This window comes from Ursus arctos, unplaced genomic scaffold (assembly GCF_023065955.2).
Source record: "Ursus arctos isolate Adak ecotype North America unplaced genomic scaffold, UrsArc2.0 scaffold_1, whole genome shotgun sequence".
NCBI classification, from domain to species: domain Eukaryota; kingdom Metazoa; phylum Chordata; class Mammalia; order Carnivora; family Ursidae; genus Ursus; species Ursus arctos.
Genome location: NW_026622763.1, coordinates 90,785,020 through 90,808,570, shown reverse-complemented (window position 1 = coordinate 90,808,570; position 23,551 = coordinate 90,785,020). Strand labels below are relative to the sequence as shown.

At 57.9% G+C, this 23,551-nt stretch overlaps 2 protein-coding genes and 1 long non-coding RNA gene across 6 annotated transcripts; 1 reads left to right on the top strand and 2 right to left on the bottom strand.

Annotated features, from left to right (window-relative positions):
- Positions 1-652: 652 nt before the first annotated feature.
- Positions 653-6,654, bottom strand: CTDSP1 (CTD small phosphatase 1). 4 transcript variants are annotated; one of them, XM_026491955.4, is made up of 7 exons: positions 6,258-6,654; positions 4,678-4,826; positions 4,147-4,251; positions 3,980-4,036; positions 3,265-3,357; positions 2,955-3,140; positions 653-2,325 (listed from the first exon to the last, which is right to left on the bottom strand). In XM_026491955.4, the coding sequence occupies exons 1-7, from the start codon at positions 6,322-6,324 to the stop codon at positions 2,197-2,199; spliced, it is 786 nt and encodes a 261-aa protein (XP_026347740.1). In that variant the 5' UTR covers positions 6,325-6,654; the 3' UTR covers positions 653-2,196. The 4 variants fall into 4 exon arrangements, with proteins under 4 accessions (XP_026347740.1, XP_026347741.1, XP_044237104.1 ...); XM_026491956.4 differs by having other exon boundaries at positions 4,147-4,248; positions 6,258-6,428; XM_044381169.3 differs by lacking the exon at positions 6,258-6,654 and adding an exon at positions 5,594-6,036.
- A 4,051-nt stretch (positions 6,655-10,705) lies between these two features.
- SLC11A1 (solute carrier family 11 member 1) lies at positions 10,706-19,821 on the bottom strand. Its single transcript, XM_026491953.4, has 15 exons — positions 19,622-19,821; positions 18,707-18,840; positions 17,767-17,889; positions 17,344-17,463; positions 16,456-16,562; positions 15,943-16,013; positions 15,539-15,606; positions 15,219-15,374; positions 14,405-14,563; positions 13,245-13,334; positions 13,003-13,122; positions 12,432-12,581; positions 11,922-11,995; positions 11,358-11,511; positions 10,706-11,214 (listed from the first exon to the last, which is right to left on the bottom strand). Exons 1-15 carry the CDS (start codon positions 19,626-19,628, stop codon positions 11,104-11,106), a joined length of 1,644 nt encoding a protein of 547 aa, XP_026347738.1. The 5' UTR covers positions 19,629-19,821; the 3' UTR covers positions 10,706-11,103.
- LOC130542202 (uncharacterized) lies at positions 18,532-23,412 on the top strand. Its single transcript, XR_008956575.1, has 2 exons — positions 18,532-18,742; positions 21,446-23,412. It is a non-coding gene; the product is annotated as an uncharacterized LOC130542202 (long non-coding RNA).
- Positions 23,413-23,551: the final 139 nt, after the last annotated feature.

Sequence of the window (23,551 nt, the reverse complement as noted above, 5' to 3'; positions counted from 1 at the left end):
GGGCGGAGGCAGGAAGTGGGCCGGAGGCTCGTGCAAGGGCGCGGCCAGTAGGTGCTGAGAGGCCGCCGGGGGGCGGGTGGGGGAGGTGGTGCGGAGGTCAAGGAGACCGAGCGCCGGGCCCACCATCTCCCCAGAGACCTTGACGCCTCCGCCTGCCGCCCTTCCCGACACCTCGGCCAAAGTTCTTCCGTTTGGAGCTGAACTTGGCTTCCCAGGAACTCGCCCCGCCCCCGCACGCCCCGCTCGGGGGCCGCAGGAGCCCCTCCCCTCTACCCGCGGACCGAGGCCACACCCCTCCCGCCTGCGCACACCTTCCCCGGGCCTCGCCTAGGGACGCAGGTCCGCTTTACTTTACAGCTAATACTAGCGAGCCCTCCGCGTGCAGGCATTTAATCAGCTCTGCAGAGAGGGCATTTCTCCATTTTGCAGGTCAGGTAACTGAGGTTAGGAAAAGAATAAATAGTACAGCGGTGCACTCAGGTCCACTCACCCCTGTGCACCGACCTCGCACTTGCATACTTGAAGACCCGGGGACTTGGGGCAGCCCCTCCCTCCACCCCCCCAAGGATTTACTGGAGGGTGTGGCCTCATGGGACACACAACCGCTCCCCGCTTCAGCGTCCCCCCCCCCCCCAATGACCACAGAGGCAGGTTGGGGGTCTGGCGTTCTCTTTAGTTCTTGTCATACTGGGGGATTTCAGTCACGGAGAAGAGAAGGCACTTAAATGGGAAGGTCACCCGATTCAGGCCAACCTTGTCCTCCCTCCCACCCCCAGTTCTCTGGGGCGGAGGGGCAATGATATCTCCATTTGACATCCCCTTGGCACTGGTATGTGGGTCCCCTTAACCGTTAAGCCCTGGGGAGAGCCCAAGGCCTTGACCTCCGGACTCAGCATTCTGGGGAAGGGGTTCCAGATAAAGAAGTCAGAGCTGTAAGTCAAGATGTCCTGGGAGCTGCCCCCAGCCAGCAGGGGTGAGGCAGGGGGCAACAGGGGGTGGGTTGGCACAGGGCAGGGGGACAGTTTGGCCAGGCTTCCTGGAGACCCCCAAGCCCCCCAAGAAGGGTCCCACCTCCTACAGCTCCCCTAAAGGCACCGGTGAATTATGGAGTGGGTGGGGGAGGCACTGATTAGGTGCAGAGACCCCCACACACCCAGCTGGTGGGCCTAGCACAGCGCTGGGCACAGAGAAGGTGCTAGTATGTTTTGAATTAATAATTGGAGGAAAGAGGGTGTGAGGGACAGAAGACAGGGCTTGGGGCGCCTTGGCCCAGCCTGTTTCATTCAGAAAATAGCAGTTTAAAAAAATGTAAAAATGCTTTCCCTCCCTCCCCGCAATTTATGGGTCCAGGAAAGGGGTGAAGGAGGGGGTCTCTCTACTCCAGCCCTTCCCTCTCCCCTTCCCCTAAAAATCTATATACACATATACATATTTATATGGAACCACAAAGGGGTCCTGCCTTTGCCCCCACACTAGGAGCTGGGGGAGCCAAGTCCCAGGGCCTTGGGGTGGTCAAGGCAGATGTGAAGGGTCAGGGCTTGGTGTGGGGAGCAGCCTTCAGCCTAGAGAAGCTGGACTGGGGTCCCGGAGGACACACCCCACTCCCTTCACGAGTGGTAACAGATCTTCTCCCTTCCCTGCCCTCCTAGGCAGAGATGGGTGGGGGCTGTATCAGTCCCAAGGGAGGAGGTGGGGAGCCTGGTTCCTCCCCCGCCAGCCTAGACTCCAGCCATCTGGAGACTGTTCCAGGCCACAGCTGACCCATCACGGCCCTGGGAAAACAGGGCAGGGAAAAGGGCTCTATGCAAGGCACTTGGTGTCCACCGTTCCCAGGCTGGGGGCCCAGGGCGCAGGGCAGCAGGAACCCTGCCCCTCCCCCAAGTAGAACCAGAAAGGGCCAAGGGGCCCCATTTGGCAGCAAAGACAGACAGAGAGAAAGGGGGAGTGGCACACAGGGCCCCACAGGTCCCCCAAGAAGAAGGAGGAGGTTCTAAGGCACTGACAGAGAGACCCAGAGGCTCATCGCCCTTGGCACAACCAGCTGCCCCCTTCACAGCCTGGCCAGGCAGGTGGGGAGGGCCCACTTCCCCATGACACTGAGGTGGCGGCAGTGGCCGCTAGGTTTTCTTAAGGAGAAGTCCACGTGTGGGGGTGGGGGCATTGGTCAGGGGCAGGTCCTGGCCCCAGAGCGCCTCACTAGCTGCCGGGCCGCGGCTGCCTGAGCACTGAGTACACGTCCTCCACACGGCTGAGCTGCTCGAAGAAGGGCAGGAGGTCGTGGAGCTCCGTGTCACTCATGTTGTCAAACCAGGAGGCCACTGGAACCTGGGCAGACGGATGCGGGGCCATGAGGAGGACAGGTGGCTCTGGGGGTGGGATGTCCAGCCCAGCGAGGAGCACCCACTGCTCGGTGGGCCGCCCGCCCCAGGCCCCTGACCATGGTTTTCAAACATTTTTGACAGCGACCCACCGTAAATCACACTTCCATATACCATAAAGCACCGGTTTCATAAAATGGTTCTTAACCTTACTGAGTGCAAAGCACTCCAGGATCTTCTATTCTACTTTGTTTTTTAAAAACTCCAATTAGGACTCTCTACATTATTTCTGTGACCCATGACTAGGTCACAACTGGCAGTCTGAGCAATTGAAACTGCCCCAGGATGCAGTCCCAACCCCCCTCCACCCCCCCACCCCCCCACCCCCCCACCCCCGCCGTGAGCCCCTCTTCCTACAGCCAAGCGCATCGAATGATCAGTAAGGTATGAAAAGCAGCAGCAGTGGGTGGATGAGGCGAGGGGGCAGCAGGCACAGGTCACCGAGGGCAGGAAGGACTGGGAGGGCACCAGGGCCCGGATACCACCCAGCATGGCAGTGGGGAGGCCAAGGTGGCCCCAGTGGCTGCACCCTTTCCTTGGCTCTCAGCCCCCAACCCGGTCCTGCCCCGCACTCACGGCGTTGTCTGGATGGAAGACGTAGGAGGCGGGCGAGTTGTCGAGGATAAGCACCCGCCGCAGGTCTCGGCCCAGGCGGCTCAGGTCCTTCACGTAATTTCCCCGGTGGAAGACGCAGGACTCACGGAACAGCCGCGCCCGGAAGGCCCCCCACTTGTCCAGAAGGTCAGCTACTGGGTCTGCGTACTGCGGAGGGAACATGGCTCATCTGCGGCTGAAGGGGACCCCGAGGTCCAGCCAGCCGCAGGCTGGGGGCGGATGGGAGGCCAGTGCCCCAGGAGCCCTTGGGGGCGGGGGGGGGGGGGCTCACCTTGGCAAGGCTGGCGGTGAACAGCACGCACTCAAACAGCTCACCCATTCGCTGCAGGAACTCATCCACATGGGGCCGCTTCAGCACGTAGACCTAGGGGGTGGGCCAGTGAGGGGACTGCTGGCCCACAGGCCAGGGTGGGGTGGGGCGGGGCGGAGTGGCTGAGGATGGGGAGGGAGCAGAGCGGAGGAGCACAGGAGGGAGGCTGGTTCCAGGGCCCGCGGGCTCCACCTGGCCAGCAGGCCACTCCAACTGTCCTTCTAGAAGAGGATCAGAATGAACCTCCAACTTCTAGCTTCAGGTCCTACCTCATGGGGAATCACTAATTCCCGGTCCTTCCCCCACCATGGCCTTAGGCAAATGTAGGGGCCTGGGGCAGCCCCCTCACCCCAAGGCTGCAGGGCACCGGCCCCCGAGCCAAGTAATGGAGAACAGGCTGGACAGCACACAACCTATCCTGAATTACTTGAACTGGGTCCCGGGCAAGGTGGGGCAAGGGGGTGCCGAGGAGGAACCCCACTCCCTGCAGGCCTTGGAGTTGGGCCAAGTCCCTGAGGGTCTGTGTGACCTTGGGCGCAAGTCTCACACCCTCTGGGGCCTTACATTCCACCTCTATCACAGTCCCACCTGGGGTTCTCAGGATTGGTGAGAGGAGCCTGGGGTCTGGAAGGCAGATGCCAAGCCCGCCGCCTCCCCCCCACACCCAGCCCCTCACCTGGTGGACCACCCCATCAATCTCCACAGGGATGATGAAGTCAGCGTTGTTCACTGGCTGTGGGGGGAAAAGAAGCTGCTGGGGTGGGGCCCGCAGAGACCACCCCCCCAGTCCAGGGTAGGCCCCCTCGGAGACCCCAGGGCTGAGGGCTGCTGGGCAGGGCCCACCTTGAAGGAGCTGTGTACCAGGGTCTCGTCCAGATCGATGACCACGCAGATCTTGTCCACGTCCTGGGCCTTGGCCTCTGGGAGCAGGTACTGGGCTGGGGTCTGCTGCAGGGATGGGCGAGATAGTTGGGGGCACCTCTCCTAAGGCCCCGTCATTTCTCCTACATGGGTCTTCCCTCCCCCAGCCCTCTACCTGGGAACACACAGGGATGGCGGGGAGAGACCACCGCCTTCCCAGCTTTGCCCCCTGCCAAATGTCACCTGGGACAGGCCATCTGGCTCCGGGCCTCACTTCCCCACCTGGGAAACCAAGGGAGAGAAAAGCTGCCATCTTATAGGGGAAATCCAGAGTTCCCCTGGCTGAGGGGCCCTCACTTGGTGGCAGTCTTGGGGCATTCGGGGCAAGGCTGGGAAGGCCTGGGAGGGAGCCTTCCATATCTTCCAAGGCCTGCAGAGGGGTCATGAAAAGCCCCTTCCCCTACACCTCCCCCAGATGCCTGCCCCCGCAGCTCCCACCTGGCCACCACGCACCTTGGGGACAGCTCCGTTCTCCTCCACCAGCAGGGGTGCCCCACTGTGTGCAGGCAGGGCCTCCCCATCGTCCCGGCAGACACAGCAGAAAAGCGAATGGAGGATGCCCCGGCCCCGGGGCTTCTGAGAAGCCGCTGACTTCTGGTCACCTGAAGCAGGGAGGCCCAAGGTGGGGGTGTGCACACTAGCCTGCGGGGTCGTGCGTACTGCCCAAGTGCGAACGGCTGCGCTGCAAGGGTCTGGCCAGGCCCCCTTAGTTCAGGGAGATACACCGACGTGGCTGCAGACCCTCCTGACAGCCTTGACTCCAGGCCACCCCTCCGGTACCCACAAATCCTCCTAGTGTGGGCACAGCCACCCTCATCCGGCAGTGGGCTGGCTGGAAGGGGCCCACGGAGAGTGCTTTCTTTTCCTCCCAGCCTTCAACACTACTGGGGGATCAGCCCCACTGGGGACGCCGCCTGACACCCACTTTAACTGGGCAAACCCTGCTTGTTGGGGCCCCTACCGAGGATGGCTGGGGCCTGGGGCCCTGCCGTCCACTCCAGCCCTCCTCCCATCCTTCCCGCCCACGTGGGTCCAAAGTCCTTACTAAGGCTGGGCGCAGAGGCAGGGAGTGGGGGCCTGGAGCCAGCGTCCCGCAGCCATCTGCCGGCCCCGCCCCCTCCGCCCTCGCCCCGCCCAGACCTCCGACCTAGAGCGGGGCCTCCGCCGCCTGATTGACGGGCCCACCCTCCACCGCCCCTCTACAGGGCCCCCTGCCTTCGGGCGGAGCTAGGCCGTGGCCCGAGTTGGGCCGACCTGGAGGGGCTTCCTAGCCTCTGAGGTCAACACCGGGACAGGGAGGGGCAGACGCCCAGCCTAGACCCTCCAGCCCCCGGGGCCCCGGCCGAGGCGGGCGGGCGGCACCGCTTACCGGGTCGGTGCGTGTGTGCACAGGCCCGGCGCTCAAGGGCCTGCAGCTGGGGCGCCTGGTGCTCTGCCCGATGCACGGGATTCCCCGCGGGTGCGCTAGCGACCCTTAGAAGTGGCTGCCCCACTCTTGTGCCTCTCAGGGGCTCAGTGCTTCCACGCGTGACGCGGAAGTTTGTTGGGATCGTAGCTGTATATTGGCGGGAGATCCTTCCAACCCTCCCCAGCCCGCTGTCACCTCGGCGCCCCCTCCGGCGACCCAACCAGACCGCGGCCCGGGGCGGAGCCTCAGCGGGTGGCCTGAAGGCGCCCTCTTCAACCCCTCCATCTCCCAGCCTCATTGGCGCCAATGGGGGGGAGGGGGCGACTGTCGGGCAACGCGCAATGCCAGCCCGGGAAGACCCGGAAGGAACCCACTCTCTACCCCTGCCTCAGTTTCCCCACCTCGAGCACTCAGGAGCGCCCAAGTGGCTCCAGGCCCCGCCCCGCGTCTCCGAGCCTTAGTGAGTTCAAACTCTCTCCCCGCTCCCTCTCCCGCTGGGAGCTTTGAGCTCCGCAGTGGCGGGCGCCCGGGGCGGCGGCGGCGACTGCCCCGGAAGGGTCTCGGCCCCCTCCTCCTCCCAGCCCGCGGCGCCCCGGCTGCAGCCCTCTCCTCGCGGCCCCAGTACCTTTGCCCCGTAGCGGGCCCCGCGCCTCCTCCTTGGTGATCTGAGTAATGACGGCCGAGCTGTCCATGGGGCCGGGCGCGCTCCGCTCCGGCCGGACTCTGGCCCGGGCGCCCGGCCTCCCCCCCGGCTCGGGCCGGAATCGGGGCGCGGGGGGGAGGGGAGGGATGGGAGGGAGGGATCCCCGCGAGCTTCGGAGGGGAGGGGAGCCAGGTTCTAAGGGGGAGGGGGAGGGAGGGGGCGCGGAGGAAACTTTGTTACAACATGGAGTTTCCTCCCCGCGAGGCGGATGCAAACATGGAACCCGGGCGCTGTTTCAAGGCTCCCCCTTAAAAGGGCAACGGCTTCGGCGTGACCTGGACTCGGCCGCGGCTTTCATCACCGCTGGGGCCGGCGCTGCTCAGCTCCGCTGGCGGGGAGGCGGGCCCGGCCGGGTTCCTGCCGCGCTCCAGGGGGCGTCGCCTCTCTTCCTGCCGCCCGCCCGCGGGGCCGAGCCTCTGCGGCTGCGTGGCAGGACCGGCACCCGGCCCACTGTTCCAGACAGCCGAGAGCCGGGGGCCAGGGCCCGCCCTACCCGCCCCGAGGGCCCACGCCGGGGAGTGACCGAGGGCGGTGGGGCCCCACCTCTGCGCTTGGCGAGGACCGGAGACTAGCCGCTTCTTGGTTTCCTCATCTGGGAAATGGGAATAACGCTCTCTGGTCTGCAAAATGGGTCTTCAGTGGTTGCAGGGGCCGCCTCGCAGGAAAGTCCCGAGCGAGCGAAGGCTCTCCGCCAGCTCCCAAAGGCTGTGCAGATCCACAAAATTGTGCTTTTGACCGGACTGTGACCGTCAACACCCACCGCAGTTTCGGGGGCAGGTGACCCGGATCTGTAGGGCATGAAAATTACAACTCCCTGCCCCCGCGGACCTCGCCCAACTGCCCCATCTGGTGCCCCGCACGTCCGCGCGCACGTCAGGGCACCAAGCCCCTCTTTGCCTCAGGGCCTTCGTGTGCGCTGTTCCCTCTGCCGGGAAGGCATTTCCAGCCCCTTCACGGAGCCAAATCCCACTGACCTCGACGACACGCCACCTTCTCCAAAAGCTCTTTCTAGACCCTTCCTCTACTCCTCACGCCGGCCACGCTGTAATTATTGGGGCGGGGGGTTCCGCGGTGCCCGCACGCATTAGGCGCTTAATCCCTGCGGGCCCAATTTCTGATGGTGGGGGGTCCACAGACATCAGCTGTTTGTACGATTTTAAACAACCGTTGCACTCGGGGTGTATGGAGACACCAGCTGGCGCGGGCTCGCGTTTCCACGCGGATTCTTCTCGAGGGAAACTCCCGTGTTATGCGCCGCGAGATCTGCGGGTGGGTTTTTTTTTTTTTTTTTTCTGGTTTCTCCTGTTTATGAAGTTCTTTTCATTCTCCATACTATTTTGTATTCACAATTTAAAAAATAATAATAACGCCAAGCCCTGACAAACACGCCTCAGCACTTCCTTCCCCCGCGGGGCCTCGGTGGCGGGGCGGAGCGGGCGCGTCCTGTCCCGTCCAGCCTCCTGGTGCGCGCGCGGCGCACGTCCTCCAGGCCCGGGGCGGGGTGGTTTGGAGGGGGAGCCGGGGAGGGGAGAGGCCCCGCGCCGGGGCGCCAGGGCAGGAGAGCGGCGCCGGCCCGAAGGCGAGCCAGCTTTGTGCCCCGAGACTGGGGAGAAAGGAGGTGGCCCGCGGCTGGGTGGGACTCCCTCCACCCCCACCCCAGCCCCAGGCCGGACCCCGCGGCCCTCCTCCTGCCCTTAGGCGCCCACACCGCCGCCAGCGTTGCATTTAATCCTAATAATCGCCAACGTGTAGCGAGCGCTTCGTCTGCGTCCTGCTCTGGCTGCGCCCCCTAATCCCGTTCGCTCCTCAGAACGACCCCCTTCTCCCATTTTACAGATAAGGAAACTGAGCTCCGAGACGTGAAGCGACTTGACCTAGCTTTCCGGCGGGGGTAGAAGTGGGGTTCTGGCCACCAAGCCGAGACCTCTCCCCTTCTGTTGAGCCCCGGGGCGGGGTGTCAGCCTTATCTCCGGCCCAGCTCGCACTGACCCCAAAAGGAAATGTGTGGTGGAGGACTGAGTGAACCCCTGGCCTTGCCGCTGGCCTGAGCAGGGCGGTTCACCTTCCTCTCCTTTCGTTTCTCCCTCTCTGTAGGCTGGAACCTGCCCGCTGTCCCTTTGGGAGTCAGAGTAGCTGACCGAATAGCTAGGGCACCGGGCAGGGTCGCTGCCCATCCCCGGCCCCATCCCCCTAGCCTCCCGTCCCTAACACCAGTCCCCTCCAAGGCCTCTTCCCCTTGGAGGTGGACCTTCCCCCAAGTAGGGGTGGTTACCAGGGAGTCAGGAGGTCCCTGCAGTGCAGGGTCTGGGGCAGGGGAGGCTCTGTAGGGACCCAGGAGCGGGGACGGGGGCGGGGGGGGGGGGGGGGAGTGTTCTGTAGGGTCTGGGAGGTTCTTTGGGCTTCCTCCCTGGGAGGGGGGGCGGTGTCCACACCCCGCTGCTATTCCCTAACTGCGCTGCCCCAGCTGCTGGACGTCACCTTACCCACAAGTGGTTCTTCTCCCTGCACCCCAGGAGGAATCCGATCATGCGCCTGTGGGTCCAGAAACACCAGGACTCCGCTGGTTCTGACCAGCAACCTTGGACAAGAGTCTCCTGCACTCAGCACCTCAGCTTCCTCAACTGCCAAATGGGGTTGCTAAGAGCCCAACCCAGGCAAGTGAAAGTGGGGCGTCAGTGCGGAAAGGGAGGGTGGCAGGCCCATGGGGAGAATCGGGGTGCCAGGCCCCTTCTCCCCGGAGGGCTGATGAAGCATCCCCTCCCTCCCTCTAGGAAGAACCAGAGCTACTAGGGGCGTGGAGGGCAGCCCCTTGTAAGGGCTTCCCTGCCCAGAAATGACTGACCTTGGCCTGGCCTCATTGCTAACCCCTCGCCCAGGCCCACGGTAACCCGGTAGCTGTTCCCTCTCCCTGCCTTCCTTGCCCCCACATTCTCAGTGGCAGCCTTAACTGTTCAGATGACCAGCTGGCTCCTTCCTGTGCCCCCCCCCCCTCCGCCGTCCTGCTCTATGAGACCCAAGAACTCCCCACATGGTTGCCTGTCTGTATGCTATGCACACACCGGGCCCGGCTCCCGGCAGGTTCATTCTCCCTTGGCTGCCCCACCCCTTACCCATTCAATCCTGTTCAGGAGTTACCTGCCCTGGCCCTGGCCTCACTCTTTTCCAGGTGTACCCGACACGCACTCGGATTATTCCCTCGCCCCACTTTTGAGTGATTTGCTGTCACTTTCGTAGCTGGCTCCCCCTACTGGAGTGTGAGCACCTTGAGAGGTGACGTCTTTAATTCGGGCTTTGCCTCCCTCCCCCGCGTTTAGCACAGGGAGGGCACCCAATTAATAGTGAATTGATGGAGAGGGGTGTGCAGGGGTACAGCTGGGGACACCTCCAGGAAGCTGGAGAGGAGTATGGAAGGTGCCTCTTTCTCCATTATCCGGCCTCCATCCATCCCCCTCTTCAGCTAGCGCGGGTCCCACCTTCTCCAGGCTAAGGACAGAAGAGGATACAGCGGCCTTATAGTTCAGATACCGTACCCTCTTCCACCGTTTCTCTGGTTGGACCAGACCTGTCCCATCCCGTCCCTCCTTAAGGGTCCCACTCGCATCGTTGCCCTTTTAAGAAAGAGGAAATTCTTCTCATAAACAAGCGCCCCAACCAGAGCGCGGAGCTTGCCCAGCCAGATCCTGGGCAAACGGGGGTGCTTCCAGGCACGAAGCTGGCTCCAGGCTCAACCCAGGGAAAGGACTGCCGGCCCCTGCTCGCCACCGCTTTCCGCAGCTCAAGGGCTGGGGTCCGAGAGACCCGAAGAGGCAGGAGGAGGAACTTGGGGGAGCCTAGAAACAGCCCAGGGAGCGTCTGTAAAGTGCAACCCCTGCACCGGGCGAAGGGGTGCCGGGCGGCTCCCAGCGGCCGAAAGGGGTTCCCCGCCCACACAGCTCCCTCCATACCCCCCCACCCCCACCCTTCGCCTGGGCGGATTCCGAGGCCCCAGGGCGCGAGGCTCGAGCGCCCGCCTCCTCCTCTTTGGCCGGGAAGGGTGAGGCCACGGCGGGGAGTGAGGGCGCTCGGGACCGTCCCTGCCCCTAGGGGGAGCTGGGAGTCAGCGCGGAGGGAGCGTTAAGTGCGCGGCGTGGGAGTCCCGGCTGCCCGGTCCCCCGGGGAGATGGCAAATGAATTGGGCCTCCGAGGCATGGACTCTTGGGTTCCACGACCTGTGCCTGAAGAGGGGACAAGTGCGCCTCTGTTTTACTGCCTGGAAGGTGGGTTGCGGGTGGAACAGAAAGTCTGAGGATACTCTTGTGGAGTAGGAGCGAACTGACGTTCGAGTAGAGGGCTTGCTGCTTCTAATGGTTCAAAGATTCGTGCTTTCCTGGTTTCTGCTCTCCTGCCCTTCTGGACGAGAAGTGAACTAGCATTTATTGAGCATTCATCAGACTGTCCTAAGTGCCAGTTTGGAGCCTGTGTCCCGCCCCCAGTTGGGTCCCTCCGTTGGGTCACTCCTGTAGGTGCTCAATAAATATTTTTGGAATTACTATTATTTTTAAGTCCCAAGTGTCAGGCACTGTGTTAAAGTGCTCCATGTCCATTGCAAGGTTGGTGTTGTCCCCGTTCTACAGATGAGAACGCTGAGACTGGAGGTTAATTACTTGTCCAAGCTAGGAAACAGCAGGTGCCTCCGAAACTCCTAGTCCATCTTGCTGCCTCCACACACACCCCAGCAGGCCAGTTTGCCCCAGTCATTCCACCCTCCAGCCAGGCCCTGGGTGGGAGTTCATCCAGAGATCTTCCCCCTCTCCTCCTCTTCAGGAAGCCCATACAAGAAGTGTTGATGGGAGCTGTGGGCCAGAAGGGTGGCTCCATGGGCAATGAGACAGGTCCAGACCTGGGAGAGGGGCGATTGTGAGTCTGGGAGAGAGAAAGACCTCCCAGGAAGCCCCAGTGCATCCCCTTCCCCCAATGCCCTCCATCCTTTGCCTCCTCTCCTTGCCTCCCCCATCCCTAAGGCTCCCTCTGGCCCTACAGTACCAGATAGGTGGTGAGGCCCAGGTAGACAGCAGCCAGCAGAGCTACAAGGACGAAGTAGGCCGGGTGGGGAAGGCTGGGCAGGTAGGTGACCACGAAGTAGAGGTTGATGGCACAGATCAGCGCCATGATGGAGGATGTGATGGCCTTGCTCAGCCTGGGGGGCAGGAAGGAGGCTCAGGACTCCCTGGGTCTCCTCCTTCTCTCCACTGCCCCAGGCCAGCCTGGAGGAGAGCGAAGGGACACGCAAAGCCACCTTCTCTGGGCTGTGGGACCTGGAGTAGACCCCTTGCCCACTTCTGTCTCCTGGGCCCTCCAGGCTCCACACGGGCAGGATGTGGCAAGAGGAGAGTCTGAGGTGAGACTGTGAGGAGCTCAGGCTCTAGAAACAGGCCCCCTCCCCAGATTCCAGCCCTAGCTCCCCACACTTGATAGTTGTTAAGTGAACCCTGCACAAGTCCCTTAACCTCCATGAGCTTATCTGGATAAGGGTAATTCCTTCCTCTGGGTGGTTGTGAGGATCAAATGCGGAATTGCAAGTCCGGTGTTGGGGGTAGGAGTACTCACCGGCTGTTGGCAAACTCCTGCATGAGGGCTGGCATGCTGGTGAATGTCAGGATAGGCAGCACAGCAAAGGGAAGCTGTGGAGAAGCAGGAGGAGGGGGCTGCGGGACCCTGCCCTCACAATACAGCCAGAAGGGAGGAGTGGAGCAGGGTTCCTGTCCTGCTCTGCCTGTGTGCCCTTGGGCAAGTCCCCTAATCACTCAGAGCCTCAGGCTGTCCGCTTCTGTGCCTTCCAAAGTTGGGAGGCTTCAAAGCAGGAGAAAGCGTCTGGGGCCTCTGGTCCCAGGCTGCCTGAGTTTGAATGCCAGCTCTGTCACTGGTCGCTTAACCACGTACATCAGTTTTCCAATCTGCGAAATGGGGACAACGGTGGTTCCTGTGGGGATTGCGTGAGCCGGAGAGGTAAGGTGTGTTTGGAAGAGTGTTAAGGCTGGGGGCAGGCTCCATACGGAGGATTATTGTGATTCCTGTGTAGCTGGGCAGGGGCAGGGGTGCTAGGGACCGCGGGCTCACCAGCAGGCTCTGCAGCACGTTGAGCAGGTCGTTGAGACCCGACAGGTCTTTCAGGTCCCTGAAGACTGCCACGAGCACGGTGGGCAGGATGGCGCAGGAGCGAGTGAGAAGCACGCGGGCGAAGCGTGACCACCGCAGCTTCAGGAAGCCCTGGGGTGTGGGGTGGCCACGTTGGTGGTGGGGTTCAGGACTAGGGATTCCAGAGGAGGGATCCTCTGTTGTCCCTCTGCCATCTCGCCCCAGGGGGAACCCTCTGTTTTTCCATCTCTGCAATGGGGGCAGCTCAGCCCCTAGGTGGCAGAGAGGGTAGATGAGGAGAAATGGGGGGGGGGGTTCCCCCACAGCTGAATGCTTAAGACTAAACTGTTGGAGAAAAGGCTCCTATTAGTCCTGGGTCTGCAGACTTGAGCCAGTAGCCTCACTTTTCTGCATGTTTTTTTTTTTTTTTTTTTTTTTTTATTTTTTTTTTATTTTTTTTTTTATTTTTTTTTTTTTTTTATTTTTTTATTTTTTTTTTTATTTTTTTTATTTTTTTTTTTTTTTTTTTTTTTTTATTTTTCCCAGACCCCACCTCCATCACAAACTGTCCCGCGTAGGTGCCGGTCATGGTGGAGCTCTGCCCGGCCGCTAGGAGACCCACGGCCCAGATGTAGAGGGCAACGGGCCCGAAGACGCAGCCCAGGATCACGCCCTGCAGTGAGGGGTGTGGTTAGACCTGTGGCCCCGCCCCGAGATGGGCGTGGCGATGAGCCTGGCAGGAGCGGGGATGGGGGGAACCATTATTTTCTATGCCCACCCCTGCCTGGTGCTTACTCCTTGGTAAATGTCCACCTCCACCGTAAGGTTGTTCTTGGGGAAGATCTTGGCGTAGTCGTGGAGGCTGCTGTTGGCACAGACGTTGAACTGTGGGCACCGGGACAGTAGGAAGGAGATGTGAGGTTCACAGTCTCAGAAAATCAGACAGCCAGGCCTCGACCAGGGGTTGAAAACTGGTGACCCGCGGGCTGAATCCAGCCAGATATACTTTGCTTGACTAACGAATGTTTTTCCTCTGTAATGTGAATTTGTTGCCAACATCTAGAATTGAGAAGAATTCACACGGGAACCCGGTTTCCGGGGTTCTGTTGGGTGTGTAAGGGCTAGCGTTACCACAAAGAGACAACTGGCTGGCAGTGACGACCCAAGCTATTCCACAGTCTCCTCTGCCTTACACTGGACCCACTGACCACAGCCCTGAGACCCGCCTGATCTTTAAGGCCACAGAGCAAGGCAGTGGCTGTGCCTAAGTCCCCGGAGGCCTCCCCCCACAGGGCTCAGCATCCAGGAAGCACCCACCCCTGGCTGGCAGTCGTTAGAGCCGCGTGACCGAGACCCACTCAGAAAGGAGAGAGGCACAGGTCCCAAACCCCAGAGAGCCAGCGAGGAGCTTCGTGTCATTTGGCTGCTATATCCCCAGGGTCTAGGCACTGCCTGATCTGTAATGCATATTCAGTATATCTTTACTGAATGAATGATGGTTTATCTACGAACAATAAAGATGATAAGCAGAGAGGACTCAAAGAAGAAAAGGACTGCTTGAACATTCCCAACTCTGAGCTCATGCTCAGGCAGGCATCTACCCCCAGAATGCCCTCCCTGCAGTTTGCTGGACAAATCCTGGCCATCCTTCAAGGTACAAGTGGAATGCTGGGTCTCCCAAGACTCAGTTCCTCCCTCCCAGTCACCTCCTTTGGATGTCTGTGTCTTGCCACCCCTGGGGTGGGTTGCCCGGGGTGGGGAGCCGTGACTCCCCAGCAGAGTGGGGAAGGGGTCTCAGCCAGAGGCCAGGTCACAGATTCCCTCCCCTACCAGGGGCAGAAGTGCAGGACAGACACTCAAAGGGCTCAGATGCATTGCCTGGCGTCCCCAGCAGAGCCTGCAGGGCTTGGGGGGTGGGGAGGCCGGCTGTGGCTGTGTGGGGAGGTATGTCTCACCGCAGCCTCGTTAGATTGCTGGTAGAAGGCCTGCCCAAACACGGCTACAACAAAGAGATTGATGAAGAAGGAGACAGACAGGGCGATGGTGGCCTCAATCAGGAAGTACATGTTGGCTTCTCGGATGTCCGTCCGGCGGGACCGGTCTATCTCTCGAGACTATGAAGGTCAGAGGGGAGGAAAGAGCCAAAGTTCCTCAGAACTCCCCCAACATTCTCCACCCTCACACTTCTAACTATGTTCCCTTCAAACCACAGTTCTTTCTAAAGCCCTCCCCGTCGCAGTTTGGGACAGGCCTTGGTCAGCAGACACACCTCCTGCATTCCCAGTTATATTCTGCCTCAGGGCCTTTGCACTTGCCATTCCCTCTGCTTGGAATATCTTCTCCCTTGATCTTCCTTCCCATCCTTCAGGTCTCAAAGTTTACTTCCTTGGAAAGGCCTTTCCCGACTACCTTTTCTAAAGTAGCTCCTGTGTAGTCATTCTCTATAATATTTCTCTGTTTCCTTCCTTCAAAGCACCTTTCACAATCTATAATTCTTTCCTTTACCTGTTTACTTGCTCATGGTCTGTATGCCCCACTAGAATTCAAGCCCTAAGAAGGCAGATTGCTCGTCTGTCTTTTTGTCATTGGCCCCTGGCTCCCCGCACACAGTAGACGCTCGATTACTACGTGTTGATTAAGTTGAGAATGATTCACTTCCCGCCTAAAATCAGGAAGGCGGGAGCCGACGGAGCGGGGCTCCTGGTTCGCAGGAGGCGTGAGCGAGGCTGAAGGGAGCGGGCGTCTCTCCCTTCCCTTCCCTCCGCTCACCTTCACGAGGGCCGAGTGCAGGTAGATGTTGTGAGGCATGATGATGGCGCCGACGATGCCCACGGCCTGCAGCAGCTCTGGATGGCCGCAGCCGGGGCACGAGGGCAGGAGGAGGCCCCGGAGAACCGCTAGCTGGGCCGGCCGCGCCACCACGTACTGTGGGGAGAGGGGCTAGTCAGGCCCGGGCAGCCCTGCCCACCATCACCCCGACCCTGGCCGCTAGGGGGCGTGGCTCAGGCCGCTGCCCCCTCCCCGCAAGGCTCTGCAAGGGGCCCCGAGGAATGGCCCTGGTGGAGGGTGTCGTGGCTTTGCCTTCCCACCTCGTAGCCGAAGGTCAAGGCCATAATTGTAATAAGGAATCCAAAAAAGGCTTCCAGCTTCCGCAACCCTAGGGGGAAAGCAGAGGGTCGCAACAACCGCAACAAAAACTGTAACGCAGGCGATTATTAACGGCTAATATCTTGAGCGCTTTGTTCTATGCGCCCTGTCAAGTGCTTAACATACATTGCTCGGTGAATCCTCACCACAGCCCTCTGACGTCTGTGCTATTATTATCCCCATGGTATAGAGGCAGGAACCCCAGGCCAAGTACCTTGCTTAAGGCCACACGGCCAGAGTGAGGGGCTGGGAGCCTTTCTCACCTCTTTGGGTGCAACAGAGCCCGGCTGATATACTCCCTTGTTCCCCCAGCTCCGTCCCCTGTGAGACTGACGGGCACACCCACCGTAGTTGTCAAGGAAGAGGAAGAAGAAGGTGTCCACGATGGTGATGAGGACTCCGCCCCAGAGTGGGATTCTGAAACGGAGTGGCCAGGGTCAGCCCAGACTGGTCAGGGATCTGGAACTCCCAACCTCAGGGCAGGAGACTGTGGCATCTGGCCTCCTGGGGGCAGGGACCCACGTGGCCCCGGCAGCTAAGGGAGAGGGGACGGGGGTTGTGCTGGAGATGGGAAAATGTCACAAAACGCTAGCAAGGGCCAAGCTGGGTAGGAGACCAGCAAGGCTGTGAGCTCAGGGCTCAGTCCCGAAGCCTGCCTGGCTAGTGGCCTCTGTGTGACTTTAAACCAGTCACTTTACATTTCTGGGTCTCTCAGAATTTCAACATGTCTCAGATGCCCCCCCCCCCCAATCCGGGAACACAGCCCAGCAGCTTTAAATCAGAGGGGACTGTGGGGTGAAAGGGATTCAGGGAGGTACGAGGCCCTGGACTGGAGAGCTGGGGCCCCTTGGGGCAGTACCGTCCAGCTGAGAGCAGACTGAACGCGATGGCCGTGCCGATGACCTCCTGCATGTCCGAGCCCACAATGGCTAGCTCGATGGTCAGCCAGAGGAGGGTGCGGGGCACCTGTGGGGAGGACGTGACTTCACCAACGTTGGGCCAGTTATCCCTGCTATTTGTGGATGCCCCCATGGCTTCCCTACACCTGGCACTATACTGTTGTGCTGGAAGCCTGCACCCGACATCTGCCGGCCTCGCCAGCTGGCTTCCAGTTAGGGTTTGTAGGAAACAATTAGGGAGATTGAAAGGCAGGGAGAGATCATTTTTCCCCTATTTTTAGTGGTGTTTCTGGCAGGGGTGCCAGCAAGGGCACCAGGCAGCCTGGGCTCTCTCGGTATTGTGGCCATTTCAACAGCGGTGGTGCTTCCAGAAGCTTGGCAGTAAATGATGACTCTTGGGCAGCTGCCCAGCAGCTTTCTGATCTCTGGGTAACACCTCCTTCCCTTGCTCCTCTTGCCCTTCCAGTATCTTTGTGACTGCATCCCTGCATTAAATACCTTCGACATATCTTGTGGCATGGTTTCTGTTTGCCTGCCTGGACACTCACAGCAGCGGAGTCCCCAGTGTCCACCCCAGCCAATGACCATCCCAAGCCAATGCCTACCTATTTTGCACCTTGGGCAAGTCACTTTCACAGATTTCAATGTCCCCTCTTGTAAAACGAGCAGGTATCTCTAACATCCCTCGCAGTCTGGGCACTGTTAATTTGAGCCTCAGTCTTCCCATCTGTCAAATGGACTTGTGATGCCCCGCTTGAGATGATGTATTTATTTGATCATGGACGCTGTAAATAGCTGTTTGGGTTTGGGGTCTGCGGGTGCTCCCTGTCCAGGCCCACCAAGCTCACCTTAGGGTAGTAGAGATGGCAGACCTCGCCCAAGTCCTTGCCTGTCACCACGCCCAGCCGGGCAGCAAGCCGCTGGCAGAGTAGGCCCAGCGCGGTGGCCCATAGCAGCACCCAGAGCAGCTGCGAGAAGGCAGGGAAAGGCCTTCAGTGGGGGCGTGGGGGTGCCATCTGACAACCCCAAGCTGCTTCTGGTACCCTCTAACCACGGACACCCATTGGGGAGAGAGTAGAGGAGATGGAGCGAGAAGACCAATACCCCCCCCCATACACCCTACACTCTGGCAGGGCAGCCCTGGGGGCCCTTTTCGGGCCCACTTGAACTTAATGCCTGCTTCCCCCAACACCAGCCGTTCAGTCCACTCTGGGGAAATGTGGCAAGTTGGGGGGGTCTCTGCCCTCCCCATGGTGCCCCGACTCAGTCACTTTGAATCCAGCCACGGCCCCGGCCTGAAGATCCGACTCGATGTTTCCTGGGTCCAGGAAAGCGATACTCATGAGGAAGCCAGGCCCGGTGAAGGCCCACAGCTTCCTCAGGCTGAACGTGCCCTGCGGGTGGGAGAGAAGCGGGGAGATGCTGGCTATAGGGGTGCTAGCAATGGGCCTTGGCCCGCCCCTGGCTCGCTATGGGCTGTCTGGTCAGCCCAGGCTGTCTAGCCCTGTCCCCTCCTTTCCCCCATTCCCGGAGCTGCCAGCCCTGGGGGTTAGTGGAGGGCATGGGGTAGGAGGAAGCAACAGGATTTGCTGAGTCATGGTCCATCTGCTTTCTGGATCTGTCCCTACAACTGACCAGTCCACCTCCTGCTTGCCCTGACTCAGCAGATCCTCAGAGCCCAGAGGGGTTTTTTCCTGGGGTCAAGCCTCCCTGCGCCTGCTCCTCCTTCCCCAGTCCCTTCTCAAACCACAGTCTCTCCTCTCTGGAGTCCCCTGAGCCTAGGGTCTTCCCACCGCATTCCAGGGCTTGGCCTGGCAGCCCGAGGATCTGCTAAAGATTCCGGAAGTGCAGGCTGAGAGCATCCTAGAAAGCAGCCTGCAGCTTCCCTCCCTTCTCCCGATGCCCTCCACCCAGTCCTTTCCTTTAGTACCACAACAAATCCTTGAGGCTCCAGCCTGAACTCACTCCGGGCCCCTTTCCATCCCTGAGAAAGCTGGGATGCATTCTGAAAGCCTCTTGATAATTTGCCCCCCAGCTAAACGCTAAGGACGGAAGCAGGAGAGGGGCAGTCGGGGGCCACTGTCCGTCACCGCTGCTTAGAGCTGGAAGGGACTTGCCATGGTCTTCAGGAGACTTCTTTCCCCCAGCCTGTGAGATCCTACAGCATCCTGTCAGTCCTGAAAGACCCCAGGAAGTTTCCAGCATTCCTACCGGTTCTGTGTCCGGGATGGGGATCTTCTCACTCAGGTAGGTTGTTCTGGGAGGTTCTTGCTGTGGCTCTGAGCTGGGTGGGCTGGAGATGGAGCCATAACTGGGCCTGCTTAGCCTTTGTGGGTTCTTATCACCTGCAAAGGGCCCCAAGAAGGCGTGATGAGTGACTGGTTTCTTTCTGGTGGCCCAGGGCTAAAGCCGTCTGTTCTCCCCTACAGCCTTCTGGCAAAGTGGAGAAATTAAGGCTCAAGTGAACAGGGGCTGGTGACTCCCATCTTGGGTCCATCACCTCTACCCCTTGACCAAATGTGTCAAGATTTTATTTAATTAATAATTAATTAATTTATTTTTTGAGAGAAAGAGCAAGCGCACATGGGGGAGGGGAAGAGATGAAGGGGGAGAGAGAATCTCCAGCAGATTCCACCCTGAGCGTGGAGCCCAACCTGGGGCTGAGTCTCACGACCCTGAGATCATGACCTGAGCTGAAATCGAGAGTTGGACGCTTCACCAACTGAGCCACCCAGGCACCCCGACCGACCAAATGTCTCAGCAGATGTGTGGGAATACAGCTTCTAGGATTACTCTCCTTCCGTGTAGGCACAGAGGTTCCCAAATGCAGGTCTCTCCTGACACAAAGGATGCAGAGGGGGACACTGCGCTCTGAGGAGGGCATACTGGTACCCATGTGTAAGCCCCGTGGCCTCACTCCTGCCTCCTCCGTCACCCAAGTAAGCTCCAGGAGCTCCAGGTGCCCAGAGAACAGACAAAGGGGACGCTGTGCACTGGGGGATGCGAAGAGCCCACCCCCAGGCTGGTGTCCAGAATTGGGTTGAGACCAGGATACCCATGAGAGTCCCTGCCTCTCCCCCACTCCCAACCCCCTTTTAGGATTCTGACCCTGGAGGGGCTACTCACCTGTCATGAGGACGGAGACTCAGGTTCTCTCTGCATGTGAGTGGGATGCTGGCAGCCGCCACTCAGCACACGCTCCCTCTCTGAGGGCTGGTGCCTGTCGGTGTGCAAGCCCACACCCTCCTGTCCATCCTCCGCTGATCTCAGCTGTCCTCACAGACATTGTGAAACACTTGCCAAAGGCAGAAGTGGCCAGCGCTGGCGGAAGAGTCTCGTTGACCAAAAGGCAGGAACTTTTGTTCCCCTCCAACACTTTTGGCCCCCTTCCAGGTCCCTTACGTTCTGGGTCTCTCAAGTTAGCTCTGATTTCAAGACACTTCCTGCTACTTGGGCGTTCATGTCCAGATCACATGACTACCTGCCCACACACAAGCAGTCAGGCCCTTGTCTTCAGGCTGGAGTCCTTGGCAACGGGAGTCCTGATGGCTAGTGGGCCTCAGTTTCCCATTGAGTGCCTCAGAGGAGAAGACCTTCGGGCACTGCCACAGGGACAGGCATTGATGATTCAGGGCAAGGAGAGCCTCAGAAGAATGAGGCCCTGGAACTCTGGTCCCAATTCTGCCGCTGATTCACTTGAGATTGTCACCAGGCCGTCCCTTTCTCTGAACTTGTTTCTTCTGTTACGTGAAGGGCTCAGACTAGCTAAGAGGTCAAAAGATTAGGTGCCCATGAAAGCCAGGCAGGTCAGATAAACTACAAGACAGGTAGGGAGTAAGAAAAACAGCGCCGGCTCAGTGTTCAATGATGAATGATGCCAAGCCTCAGTGTCGGCGGGTAATAGGGAGTGGTGGAGACTGTAGCAAAACGAAGGACACATACTCTGTCTGAAGGGGGCAGTGCCTACAGAGTCTCAGCCAGTTGTCATGTGGGAATGTGTGCCCACTGTCACCATGTCTTCTGATTTGTCAAATATATTGGAAAATGTTGAGTTTCATGCAACATATGCTTCTTGAATCCTAGGCTCAAGAAATTGAAAATATTGTGTCATTTAAACAAAATATTCCTTTAGGCTAGCTTCCACTTAAGGGTTATCAGTCTGTATCCTCTGGATGAATAAGGGGTAAGACTCTTTTCAGTTCCCAATTCCTTCTCCTTGTCTGTGTTGTGCCCCCACTGCTTCCCTCCCTTAGGGTCTTCTCCTTCCCATACCCACTGCTGTCCTCTACCCTGTGGCCTTCCTTTTCTGCCAAGAAGATTCAAAGCCAATCTTTGGGGTTTCCAACTCCAAGGTCTGAGACTTCAAGATCCAGAGAAAACAGGTGCAAGCTCTCAGACCCAGCCCTGAATCAGGATATGATGTATCCCCATGTTGAGTCAAACACTTTAGCAAAAGCCTGGGAGCCAGATGGGGGTGTTGGCAACCAATTTCCTGGCTCTTCATGGATGGGGGAAGTTGGAGGGACTGGAGAGGTGGGGGTGCAGGAAGAAGAATGAATGATAGGTCATAGGGGAGAGAGGAACGTCATGGTTTATCACTGTGCAATCCTGTTGCTCAACGTGCCTCCGCCATCTCAGATTTCCCAATCACTACTTTGGGCTCATGTGGCGATGGCTGGGGTGGGATGTTGTGATGGTTCATTTTATTGTCAACTTGGCAGGGTCACAGCGTGCCCGGATGCTTGGCCAAATATTCAGGGTGTGTCGGCGAGGGAGGGTATTTTTGGAGGAGATTAATATTGGAATCCGCAGGCTGAGTAAAGCAGATTTCTCTCCCTGATGAGGGTGGGCTTCATCCAACCAATTGAACAGAACAAAGGGCTGAGGAAGGGAGAGTTCACTCTCTCTGCCTATCTTTGAACTGAGATATTGGTCTTCTCTTGCCTTCAGGCTTGACTTGGACAAGAACTTAGACCATCGACTCTCCTGGTTCTCAGGCCTTCAGACTTGGACCAGAATTGAATGTACCATCAGCATTCCTGGGGCTCTAGCTTGCAGATCGTGGGACTCCTCAGCCTCCATACTCCTGTGAACCAATTCCTTAGTATCTATCTATTTATCTATCCATCTATATTTTCTGTTGGTTCTGTGTCTCTGGAGAACCCTAAGACAGAAGTCTTCCTCTTTGCATCTTTTGTGGTGTTTTGCTGTAGATAGGACTCAGTGAGTGTAATTGATTAATGACTGATCAGTATCTGCACAACTTCTACCTTACAGAAGAGGCAGTACAGTGTAATGGTTAAGAGCAGAGCTTCCTGGCAGAGTATCAGCAGGTGGGAGGCTACTGAGCTAGGGCTCCAGAAATCTGCATGGCGGTCCCCTTGGGGCTGGAGCTATTGCTGAATTCTAAGGCCTTCGCATGCAGGGTGAGCTTTCACAAAGGCCAGTTCACTCAAAATGGATCACAGACTTATGAGTAAATATAAAACTATAAAATTGTTAGAAAAAAAAGTCAGAGAAAATCTTCAGGATCTAGGACTAGACAAAGGCCTGTTAGACTCAACACCAAAAGCATGATCCATAAAGGGGAAAATTGATAAATTGAACCTCATGAAAATTACCAACATTTGCTCTGTGAAGGACCCTTTTAAGAGGATGAAAAGACAAGCTAAGGACTCAGAGAAAATATTTGCAAACCACATATCTGACAAAGGACCAGTATCTAGAAGAGAAAAATCTCTTACCACTCAGCAGTGAAAAACCAAGCAATCCAGTTAGAAATGGGCAAAAATCATGAACAGACATTTCACCTAATAGGATGTACAGATGGATATCCTATGTACATGGAAAGATGTTCTGTGTCACTGGCCATTAGCGAAATGCAAATTAGAATCCTAATGAGATATGGCTACACTCCTATCAGAGTGGCTAAAAGAAAAAACAGTCACAATACCACATATTGACAAAGATGTGGAGAAACTAGATCACTCATATGTTGTTGGCCAGAAGGTAAAATGGTACAGCCACTCTGGAAATAGTTTGGGAATTTCTTAAAAAATTAAGATGCTACTACCATATGATCTAGCAACGGCACTCCCAGACATTTTTTCCCCCAGAGAAGTGGTTCATATTCACACAAAAATCTGCACACAAATTTTTATAGCAGCTTTATTTATAATAGCCCAAACTAGAAGCAACCCACATTGTCCTTTACTAGATGAATGGGTAAGCAAACTACAGTCTATCTATACCAGAGAATACGTTCCTGGGCATTTATTCCAGAGAAACTAAAACTTGCGTTCACACAAAATCTGTATGTAAGTTGCAGCTTTATTTGTAATAGTCAGACACTAGAATTAGCCCAGATATCCTTCAACAGGAGAATGGTTACACTGACTGCTGTACAGACTGTGGATTACAGCCCCTCAATAAGAGAAACAAACTCTCGATGCACACAATGATTTGGATAAATCTCCAGGAAATTATGCTGAGTGAAAGAAGTCTATCTCAGAAGGTTGCATTCTGTATTGTTCCATTTATAGAACATTTTTGCAACGACAAAGTTACACAGATTAGCGGCCTCCAGCGGGTAGGTATGGTGGAGGGTAGAGCGGGAGGCGGGTGCGACTATGGAAAGGCAGCTAGAAGGATCCTTTTGGCGTTGGAGCTGTTCACATCCAATGGATTATTATTCGGCCTCAAAAAGGAGTGTGAGTCTGGGGGCACCTGGGCGGCTCGGTCAGTTGAGCACCTGACTCTTGGTTTCAGCTCAGGTGATGACCTCAGCGTTGTGGGATTGAGCCCCACGTCTGTTCCGTGCTCAGCAGGAAGTCTGCTTGGGATTCTCTCTCTCTCTCTCTGCCCCTCCCCCCACTCTCTCTAAAATAAATAAAAATAAATCTTAAAAAAAAAAAAAAGGAATGCAAGTCTGGATGCTATAAGATGGATGAGTCTTGAAAACTTTATGATAAATGAAATAAGCCGGACACCCAAGGACAAATATTGTAGGATTCCACTTATATGAGCTTCTCGGAATAGACAAATTTATAGAAACAG

Coding starts and splice junctions, on each gene's coding strand:
- CTDSP1 (XM_044381169.3), bottom strand. CDS start 5,930: ATGAGGCTGGGAGATGGAGGGGTTGAAGAGGGCGCCTTCAGGCCACCC. Junction 3,358..3,979: donor TTGATGGGGTGGTCCACCAG/GTGAGGGGCTGG, acceptor CCCACCCCCTAG/GTCTACGTGCTGAAGCGGCC. Junction 3,141..3,264: donor TCACCGCCAGCCTTGCCAAG/GTGAGCCCCCCC, acceptor TTCCCTCCGCAG/TACGCAGACCCAGTAGCTGA.
- SLC11A1 (XM_026491953.4), bottom strand. Junction 17,890..18,706: donor CCATCCCGGACACAGAACCG/GTAGGAATGCTG, acceptor TCCCACCCGCAG/GGCACGTTCAGCCTGAGGAA. Junction 11,996..12,431: donor ACGTGCTGCAGAGCCTGCTG/GTGAGCCCGCGG, acceptor GCTTCTCCACAG/CTTCCCTTTGCTGTGCTGCC.